Source organism: Syzygium oleosum, unplaced genomic scaffold, assembly GCF_021117445.2.
Source record: "Syzygium oleosum isolate NSW1041296 unplaced genomic scaffold, Sole_v2.1 Sole_v2.02, whole genome shotgun sequence".
In the NCBI taxonomy this organism is placed as follows: Eukaryota; Viridiplantae; Streptophyta; class Magnoliopsida; order Myrtales; family Myrtaceae; genus Syzygium; species Syzygium oleosum.
The window spans coordinates 23,862,550-23,873,426 of record NW_026607486.1 but is presented as its reverse complement, the minus strand read 5'-3'; the positions used below and the strand labels follow the sequence as shown (position 1 = coordinate 23,873,426).

General features: G+C 43.1%; 1 protein-coding gene across 1 annotated transcript; it reads right to left on the bottom strand.

Moving 5' to 3' along the window:
* Positions 1 to 270: 270 nt before the first annotated feature.
* Positions 271 to 7,038, bottom strand: LOC115691668 (polyamine oxidase 1). Its single transcript, XM_030618374.2, has 10 exons — positions 6,904 to 7,038; positions 6,530 to 6,779; positions 6,066 to 6,200; positions 5,918 to 5,979; positions 5,358 to 5,512; positions 4,085 to 4,228; positions 2,788 to 2,937; positions 1,167 to 1,421; positions 730 to 811; positions 271 to 635 (listed from the first exon to the last, which is right to left on the bottom strand). The coding sequence occupies exons 1-10, from the start codon at positions 6,953 to 6,955 to the stop codon at positions 427 to 429; spliced, it is 1,494 nt and encodes a 497-aa protein (XP_030474234.1). The 5' UTR covers positions 6,956 to 7,038; the 3' UTR covers positions 271 to 426.
* Positions 7,039 to 10,877: the final 3,839 nt, after the last annotated feature.

The window sequence follows — 10,877 nt, the reverse complement described above, 5'->3', positions numbered from 1 at the left end:
TATTACCAATGGTTGTGAGTCAACTTTCAAAACCACTGAGAATCGATTGATGCCACATAATTAAGAGGTTGTTAAATAGTCATGTTAGGGCATCAGCCTTGCTCATTGTTGAACATCAATAAACTAATGATATGATGGTCAACGTTGATAAAATTAATCATTTACTTCATCTTGTTACTTTGACATTTTTCATCCAATGGCCCCCCCATTCTCATGTATACCACCCCTCAAACCAATTCCATTGAATATGTATAATTCGCTTTCTCTATCTTCTGCATCTTCTGGCAGCTACTTCTCTGCTATCGGGGGGCTTCCATCACTGTCGATACCTCCCTGACCTTCTCCGTCATTGATCGCATCCTCATGTTTGTCGATCGAGGAGATACTGCCACCGATAGCAGTGCTAGTCTCAGTGGGGCCATCTAGTCATAAGATGGATCTTGGAATACTTACCTTGCCGCTGAGATGCAAATGTTTAGGAATATCAGATTTATGTTGTACGCTTCCCGAGACCGATGAATCTGTCTGTGTTAAAGTCACTGCTAACAAGGGCTCTAACAAAAACGACTGATTCTGGCTATTCCTTTCCTTCTCCTTCCTCATCTCCTCCAACAAAGCTTTACTCGTGTCTATGCCTGTTTCATCATCAGAGAGAACGTGTCACGAGCCACGTCTTAATTCTCTCTGTCAAGATATTCGCTCAATTCCAGAATGAAGTACATATACTACCTGCGAGGTATCCACCATGTACATAACCGTTGAATCTTTCGCTTGTGTGTTCACCAGTGAAAAAGATGCGTCCTACCGGTGCCTGAGAACATACAGAAAATGTGCTTCAGTTTCAGGTACAGCTAAAAGCTATTTCAAGTAGTGCTAGGGCCAACAAATTTCTAGTTGCCTTGGAACAACAAAAGAAAAAATAAACCTTATTCTAGTTGCTTCTCTTAGGACATCGTAAATGTAAACGAATCTAAAGCTACTAGAGATTTTACATAATAACTAACCCCTAAGGGATTGATTCAGAAGGACCAACATCTTTTGTCAAGCCATAAATAACAACTTGTCTTAAGCTTTGGATATCCAGAAGTGAGAATTATACTGATCAACATATAAACATGAAAACAGGAACATGCGGGATTCGTAGTATTTGAAAGATAAGCACCTACCTTAATGTTTTGAACAACCTGATGATTGAAAATGGCGGGGTAGTTGCTGTAGCTGCCTCGCTGGAACCTGTTATTCCACCAGCGGGGCACGAGTATATCAGTGGCATTAGGTATATTGGGCCCAAACATGTCCCTAAGCACCTCCATGGCCTCTTTCAGCGTTTCTTCGTCAGATTGATTCTCCACACGCTTTGATTCTCCATTTGTCAATGTCACAACAAGAATATTGGAACCAGGGTATGCATTCTCCATGTGCTGATGACATGCCCAGAGATAAACAACACAATCATCTTTATCAGATGAGTTTCCCCCGACGCATTACACGGTCGATTAAAATATTGCTCGAGATTCCACATCACAGCAAATTAAAGAATCGAAATGTAATAATGACGGTGAGATCCCCAAATCTTCCATCAGACGCCACGTGTGGCAGATAACATTTTATAGTGTTCTCCCAATTGAAGTAATGGAGATATTACAATCATATGGGTTTGAAAACTGATGGCCGTACTTAATATCGGTACCTCATCAATAAACAAATTGGCTTCAATTGTAAGTTAATCCCAGAGTGCAACCAATACCACCAGCTTTCAGAAAATGACAAAAACATCATGCACATCCCCCTCCAGCCAACGACTATACGCAACTCAAAGTATAATAAGCTCTTGACTATTTAATATTTGTAGATGGCTGCTATATTATGTAAGAGGAATCAGCATCACAGTAAGGTGTAATGATGAATAGATGTAATGCCACGCATATGACGGACTCCTCTACACTCTTGAAGAGAAATAAAATTGTTTCAAACATATAAACCACTTCTAATATTTGAAAACAAAAAGGCTGGATATGAAATCACAGGTCCTAATACAGAAAACTAACTACATGAATAGCAAAGAGCTAATGCACATGTATTCGGTATCATCAAAATGAAGTAGTTCCAGCTTTCTGACACAGAGAACTTTCCATCGATGAACGAGTCCTAATAAATAAAAAGACAGCATATTTTTCCAGCCAACCGTGAATTATTCAATAACATGGTATGACTTTAAGAAAAATGTGTTCTACGCACTGGTAGGAACATAATTTGACATGTAACATATCACCAACGATACATCTAACAGCTCGATTTACTAGCTAGAGGCCCATGTGCTCCCATTGTTAGGGCAGAAGTATCATAACAGTTCCTCGCTGTTTTAGCATACCATAGAGATCGCAACTATCGAATATTACTCTAGACAATAATACCACTCTTTCTTATGCAAAAAGCGCAGCTTATATAAATGCAGTGGCTTGTCTGATTATTCAGTGGCTCGGGACCCAGCAGAACGACAATTAAAAAATAGCATAATCGACTCCTTTCCATTAAACTAGGGTTTTTTTTTTTTTTGAAGTTCACCTTATTGATGCTTGAGAAGTAGTCCAGTATACTACTTGTTAACAACACCAAACATGTTAACTTCAAAATATTGGGCACACAGTTTTTTCACACTTTCTAAGATCCCCGGAGGATGACATCAATAAGCACTCAATTCCCCATGAGAGAAAAACTCTTAGGGCCAAGAAAATCGGAAGAAGAAAGAAAAACCATTAGCTGGCTACAAAAGTTTTGTTAACAAACCTGCCAAAATGTGTAATAACCTCTCCGTTCGTGTGCATATATGAAGAACTCTTTCTCGGGTCCACAAGGCCAGAACTTATACGGAAACTTCAGGAAAATTTTCGTGTAAACCATCACGTCAAGCTTCTCTATCGCCTCCATCTTCCATCTCTGTCGGGCATTATTTTCCAAATAAGTGCTACTTCATCGGACCAAGTAAAATAGACAATATATAGATCAAACATCACTCAGCTTCTTTTGAAGACCACCAACAAAGAGAACCCGTAATCATAATTGTTGCTTAATCCCCTAGACATCGTTAAAGATGTAAATTTTCAAATGGATACGTGCAGTAGTAACTTTTATATTTAATCCTAAAGAACAGCAAGTGTTTTGGCACAAGATAACATCCAAGGATTCATAGGTCCTGAATTCTACCACGATAAAACGATTCTATTGGAATCAATAACAGTTGTGCAGTTGGTTCTGGCTACTATCTGAACCGAAAACATGAAGCATTCATAGGCATAAATCAAGGAAAGGTCCAGGATGAGACATTGCTATTGCTAGTCTTCTAACCTCTCAGAAAAGAGAATTCTACACTATGCATTAAAATACCCAATCTTCCAATTGGCATATAGTGCAACCAGCTGTCACCACATGCAAAATGGATTCCGGGAATATTGAAACCTCCATAATCGAGGTGTGCCAAAGCGGAAAGTCCACAGCCACCAAACCACAGCACCCATTTAGAAAGCATGGTTGGTAGTAATAAACTGTGGTCATGCAACCGTGGTATTTGCCTTGTTCAAAGGAAAGGCCACCTCGAAGATCTGCGTCTTACTACCGGGGACAACCACTACGAGTGAGGTCAATTTAATATGTAAGATAGCTTTCCGAGGCTTTCAATACTGACAATTAACTTGATGATTGAAATAAATTTGTGGGCCACAGCTTGAATATCAAGAACTTCTATGAATATTAACTACTTTCGTAGAGCAATTGGATAAATTAAATGGTCGAGACCCGGTAAACGCAAGGGAAAACAAGGACGACATTATAACCAAGAGATCTTTTTCAGTATGTTTACAGGTTCATTCAATCAATCAAAAGCAGCACTTTGCGCAAAAGTGCTTCGCAGTAGTTATTAGAATCTTGTTAGGAACTTTCCCATATTAATTGTAAGGCGCAATAATTTCGATTGTGCTAGTTTTTCAATATTATTTATGTGATTTCAGTGCACTCTATGGACTTTTAAAAAATTAGGGATAGAAAAGGAAGATAGTGAGAGAAATAAGAATGAAGGGAGATGTGTTACGGGCATTGATGGCCTGAACAAGATGAGGTCACTCTGGAGAACTCCAATGCTAACGGACAAAATCGCGTAATTGGCATTGTAGACACAACCATCTTCCGTAGTAACAGTAACTCCGGTTCTCGAGTGTTGTATTTCCCGGACAACCTGCCCCAAATCCATGCACAGATGTAACAGGCAAAAGTTAAAAATCAAATTAAAGCCCGGAGAATCAGATGCAATGGCACTAGCACCCAATGAAGATAGAAAAAGTTTATCAACATATCTGAATGAGAACTGTGCAGTGGTCAAACAAAAAGAATCATTGCCCAAGTGAAGTTCGTTCACTCACAATCTGACATTACAGAAATATTTAAATTGTGTAGAGTCGAAATGGTCCCCACTAAATTCCACCAACGCGCTAGTCATCTATTTTCTTCATCCTTCTTGCATTTGAATTTGAATAGGCAAGGAAACACCACATTAAATGGAGAAAATGACAACACTTCATGGGTTCATGTTCTTCTATTTGAGCGGTTTTGACCGCTCCACCTATTGACTTCTACATGAGGTCATCAAATTCACTGTATATGCTAATAGACATTGGCCAATTGGCCCAAACTGTTGCTCAATGAGTGGCACGAATTCTTTTTTCAAAATAAGACGTTGATAACAGGACAAAGACGTAAAAGGGTTGCTTTGCTTCCCCACTAGAATCGCATGGACGTGGAAAATTATTTACACTCGGTACATTAAGGCCCAATGTATACAATATGTTGGATCATATCGATCCCACATCAGATTCATGCACTCGGCTTTTGATTTCAAGTGCAAGACTCTAAAGCAATATCGATATTAAAAGGATCCCGTAGGTAAAAAAAAGAAAAACTGTCCCACACTTGATGAGGTAGAACCGGGACTATAGTATCCCAAATGTATACAATATGGCAAAAAAATTAAAAAGGGCTACAACAGCTTCTTCTTTTTTTTCTTTTTCTTTTTTTTGGTCGAGGGCTAAAACAGCTTTTAGGGAACGTCGTTATCGACAAACTCCAAGGATGGGCCAATCAGTCCCTAACAGCCAAGTGAGAAAACCGTGCAACCATACAAAACAGAACTTCGGATTTTTCCGCATACTTTGTGATCCTTTTTTATTATTACCATAAACCATTCTCCGTCATTTAGTTTCCGTCTGATGATTGGATGATTAAAAAAACAAAGAAAAGGTAAGGCATCATCTCCTAAATAAACAACAAAGATAAAAACAAAAAGGATAAAAGAAGACTTTGTTGTTTACCTTATTGAGTTGAAGACGACTGTCCAAAATCTTGCCCTCTGACGTAAAAAGAAAATCTTGCGCCATTTTGTATAGCAAATTCTCATATCCCCTCTCATCCGCCACTAAAAATTCTCGCTCCCCATAATCAAGAAAAGTCGATATAGGCTGGACCTCTGCCGAAGAAGAAAAACGAAAAGGAAAAACTCATCGGCATGTATGTACACATCCACTTGTTAAATGAACAAATAGCGTCAAAGGCCAATTAACTAAGAATCGGGCGTGTCAGGAAGCAGGTGAAGACAATGACCGAAACAAAAGAAGGGCAGACGAGACAAAATTTCACCGAGGACGACCTCACAGTCCCAACTGACGCAGTGACTCAGTTCAGTGAGATAAGAGGGTTTTAGCTTCTTTGGGGAAGAAACCAAATGACACGAAAGAAAAAAAAAATCCAGAAGAAGAAGAAGAAGAAGAAGATCACAAGGAGCACGTTCTTCCACTTTCATTTTCACCCCTGTAGAGAAAACCGCTTCGCTGCCGAATAAGAAGTTTTCAGCTCGACTCATAAGGCGACTAACCTGGCATCTCGAAGTCGTGAAGAATGAAGTCGATGGCGAGATCAATCGGCGACTTCGGCGTCCTAAACATGCACAAAAGAGGGAAACGAATCACGCACGGTGGAAGACAAAATCGGAAGGCATAAAATTGCGCAGGAGAGGGAATTACGGAGGAGGTTGCTCCGTATCTCCGGAGAAGTCGCCACCGCGATCCGTTTCCTGCTGGTTTCTCAGCTTCTCGATAGCCGAGTCCACCGCCTTCTCGTACGAGTCGGCGGCGAGTCCACTCGGGAATATCTTCCCGCTGAAACGAGCAAACTCCGTTAGCATCAAAAACCGAACTCCACTTGCGGACGGTGAATAAGAATTGCAGAACGAATCATGCTTCGCTTCAGCTTAGATTCACGCTCGAACGCCACAAATGCCGTACCGAGAAAAAGCTTAAAATCGAAACGAAAAACAAACGCGCCAAGCGGCAAGCCACCAAAATATACCGCCAAACCAAAAATGGTCAAAATCTCCAGCAAGTCCTTCCAGCTTATCGCGACCGCAGAAAACCTCGAAAGGAGAAAAGGAGAGAAAAAAATAATAATAAAGGAAGAGAGAGAGAGAGAGAGAGAGAGAGAATCGGACCTGCGATCGTAGATGTTGTAGCGAGCATTACTGTAATCGGAGAAGCACGTCCGGAGCGAGGACTTGGCGGCGAGCTCCCAGACGGGATTCGGCACCTTGCCTCCGACGCCGACGATCCAGCCGGCGCCGAGCTCCACCGACACGCCCCCGAACGCCTCCTTGCGTATCCTGCCTCCGATTCGGTCGGTCGCCTCCAGGATGACGATGTCCTCCACCCCGTTCTCCGCCAGAACCTTGGCCGCCGAGATACCTGAACAACGTAGACGAGGCATCATCAGAGAGCGAGCCCCGCGCGGCGACGAATGTCAAAAGGAGGAAAAAAAAACCGAGGCGAAGACGCGCCGCGGCCGGGCGGTGGCGGGGGCGGCGCGTACCGGAGACGCCGGCGCCGACGATGATGACGGAGGAGCGAGACGGAGGATCCATGAGGGAGGGGGAGGGAGGGAGAGGGAGGTTGTGGGCGTTGGGGGGGTGCTGAGTTGGGTTGCGTTGCGAGGAGGAGAGGGGAAGAAGTAGCGGGGGGAAGGGGGTTTATATAGTTTTCTCGCTCCCCCCGCTCGCCAATGCCTTTTACGTATGCTCTGGTACGACCGGAGGGGGGAGGGGGGAGGGGGGGGGCCGGGAAACGGACGCGGATCTTCGCAATGACGGTGGGGAGGGCGTTATGGTCATTTTGCACGGGGGGGCGGATTCGGGAATTCAATTCGCTTGTGGGGGGGGCGCGTGGGGTGGAGCTTTTTTTTTTTTTTATGGGACGGTTGGCGTACGGCATTGAAGAAGGTCTCCGGGGAGGCATGACTTGGCACGTGCGGCCCGCTTTTGGCCCGTGCGAATTCGGGCTGGGGGGGATTCTTGGAAAAAACCAGATGGAGTTTGCGTCCTCATAAGTGCTGGGTCTCCAAGAGATAGATAAATCGCCCGTCTCTTAGGATGGACTCTCGTACGTTTATAAAGTACGTGACTACTCAGCACCGGTAGGAAAGATGTGTCTTATGCGCCGGCCGTGTGGTTAGTGTTGTATGACCGACATCGATCGCTTTACTTGCGTACCCTGTATCTCGACTCACAAGTCGCTTGATTTCGAAATTGCCTGCTTTTTCATCCGGCTTGTCACGCAAATTACAAATTAATCTAAGAGTCGCGTTAAAATGTTACATTGAAAAACTATGGCCCTACCTTCCGACCAAATATTCAATCCACCATCGAGCATCCGCGGAAGTATTTACCCGGTTGTAGAATATAGAATACGAAAAGGAAAAACGTATTAAAGCTTCGATAGCTACTCCGAAGAGATAACATAAAAAAGTCTACGCGCCAATCTTTATATATTCGAGGTTTTTCAAAAAATGGTACAAATTCTAATATGAGGAGGTCAAAAAGGGTGCACTGGAATCGGGTGATCTAATAATAATAATAATAAGGTGGATAAGGCTGAATTGGAATCTATCTTGCAAGAAATTATAAAATTAAAATTGAAATAAAATGCGGGTAAGAAATTGTTCAAAGAAGAGGGGAAGGGGAAGGGGGATGAAATTTGAGGGAAATGTATGTGCGGACGTGTGGGGGTTGGTGGGGTCAATGTCGAAGAACGCGAAAGGCGTTTGACGCGGAATCCCCAAAATCGGGGCGTCCCTCTGCTGTCGCTGCTAGCCGTGACGGCTCCGATCTTTTAACTATTTTAAATCTCAATGCATGTGGGGGAGCGAGCCAGCAACTCTTTTTAATGATTCTGGTTTTTTTTAGTCCCGATTCTTTCTTTCTTTTTCTTTTCTTTTTCGATTTTAAGGAATACCCATTTTAAATCCGTGAATTTTTATCATAGAAGGTAGCATCTGTAAACTGATCCGGGATTTTGTCAAACACAGTCGAAGTAATAATTTGCACAAGAGGTGATTCGCTCGGCAAGCAAACTCCCAAGGGAAATAGGAGGTACGTGACTCTTCCCATTTCGGGTGTTACCGAATATATGATTCAGTTAATCAAGAATCACGGCATGCCATCGTCCTTGCAGGTTTCGTGGAATTCGCGAGACCATGGAAGAATTCTTTCCGAGCGGAATCAAGAAAAGTCCTGCTCATTTCGTCGAATTTCTAATAATGTTTACTGTTGAGAAAAATATCCTTTATCTAAGCATTATCCACTGAGCAGAAACTCATTGATTTTCCTCTAATTCGATTGGATGATGATGATGTTGATGGCCTTGAGCCCAAAGCGACCGAGGGGCGGGTCCCTTCCACGTCCCTTTACCCTCCCCCGAAGCGAAAAACCAGACGAAATTTAGTGACGCCTTTCGTCCTCTTCTTCTGTCCCCTTTTCATCACGTTGAAGGGAAGGAAGATTTGGGGCGTTCTGTGTCGCGATGCGTGAAAAGTTTCACCTGGTTTTCTATTAATGAACCCGGGTCGACATGGCTTATCAACGCGATGTGCATTCAATCCTGATTTAGAGAATTGGCACGAAATCCGCGGTGATCGCCATCGATTTGTCGCGAATCGAGACTCGTCGAGTTGGCTGGCGATCACGACGGGCAAAGGATAGAGCCGGGAGCCGCCGCCGTTAAGGGATAGGTGAGAATCGGCACATATGCCCCCCCCTAACAATCCATTACTTGGAAGAAGCTTATCTGATCAAATTCCATTTGGGCCTATTAGTCTAATCAAGCTTTGCAATATAGTCAAGATTGCACGAGGATTCTCAACGATTAGGAAATCGCCTAATGTGAACCGACCAAAATGTCTCTAACTTCGAGGTAATTTATTCAAGGGAAAATATCACAAAAAACCTCAAAATTATGCCACTTATGACAAATTTACCCTGAAACTTTTTTTTGTAACACGAAAAACCCCAAACTATGCCACTTATGATACATTTATCCCACAATACTTTAGCCAATGAGCATTTTCGTCTTTTTCATTTTTCTGTTTTTTTTTTCCTTTTATTCACTCTTCCCTCCGCCGTGGCCGGCGGAGGGAAGCCAGCGAGGGCGACCCTCGCCGGCGTCGGGCAGGCAAGATCTGGCGAGAGTGACCCTCGCCGGCGTTGGTCGAGAGTCACCCTCGCCTGGGCAGGCGAGGGCAGCCTCACCCGATGCCGGTGAGGGCAGCCCTCGCTTGAGTCTGGCGAAGTCGCCCTCGCCGGATCCGGCGAAGGCAGCCCTCGCCGGCTTCCCTCAGCCATGACCGGCGGAGGGAAGAGAGAGAAGGGAAAAAAAAAAGGAAAAAAATAGAAAAGGAAAAAAGACGAAAATGCCTTTGGGCCAAAGTATTGTGGGGTAAATATGTCACAAATGGCATAATTTGGGGTTTTTCGTGTCACAAAAAAAAGTTCAGGATAAATTTGTCACAAGTGGCATAGTTTTGGGGTTTTTTGGTAGTATTTTCCATTCAATCAATGAAGTTAGACTTTAACCCCGTCTCCATCTCTTCCTCTCGTATGATCCAATCGCCGTTTTCATTAGCTCAAATCCAATAGCAGGTAAATCCGGCCAAAACCCTGCTACAACTGGTATACATTGTCCCATAGAGAAGCATTCGTATGGAAAATGATCTATGCTCGCAATATTTTCATGGCATCTAATGCAGACGATGATCAAGACCACGTTGTGCCTTGTACAGGCTAAGTAAATTACATTTCAATCGAGTATCTATACACATGATAACTATATAATTAAGCATAGATGACATTTGACTTATCTCTATGTAGTTGCTATACATCCGGTCTCACATGCGGTGGCCCATATATCCAAAAATAGCTTTTGAATTCGAGTAAATTTGTGCAATTTTACCAAACACATGATATCCATGTAGATCAAGAGACTAGGAATAGAGGAATGCTTAGCCGATTTCTAGCGGTTCAACCCAAATGGGTGCGTGCTCCATTGCCCGAGTCCGATCGAGAGTTTCGCCCAATCAACTCTAGTCGAAAGCTCGTACGAAAGTTGGTTTGCTGAAATTCCACAAATTCCCCCCTTGAAGGGGACGACCAAAGCATCAAATTTCTCCCCCTTTTTTGTAATCAAATCAAAATTAGGGGTATCATAAACACATAAAGAACACCATATTATTAAAATAAAATACTAAACAGGGAGATGAACCATTCACATAATCCAGACAGACCAAGCTGAAGTAGAATTGAAAGACAACAAATGGTCATACAAACCCAAAGATAGTCAAAGGAACATCATAACAACGACGAGGATTCATTGGGAAGGCAAGAGAGTTGATCAATGAGAGTTGGCTCCGTGAACACCCAACTTTTCTTCATGCTTTCGACAAGTGGATTGCATGTGGACCGAGCCACTATAAATCAGTTCGAGCATTTCACCGTCCCAACACTCTTCACACGCGTT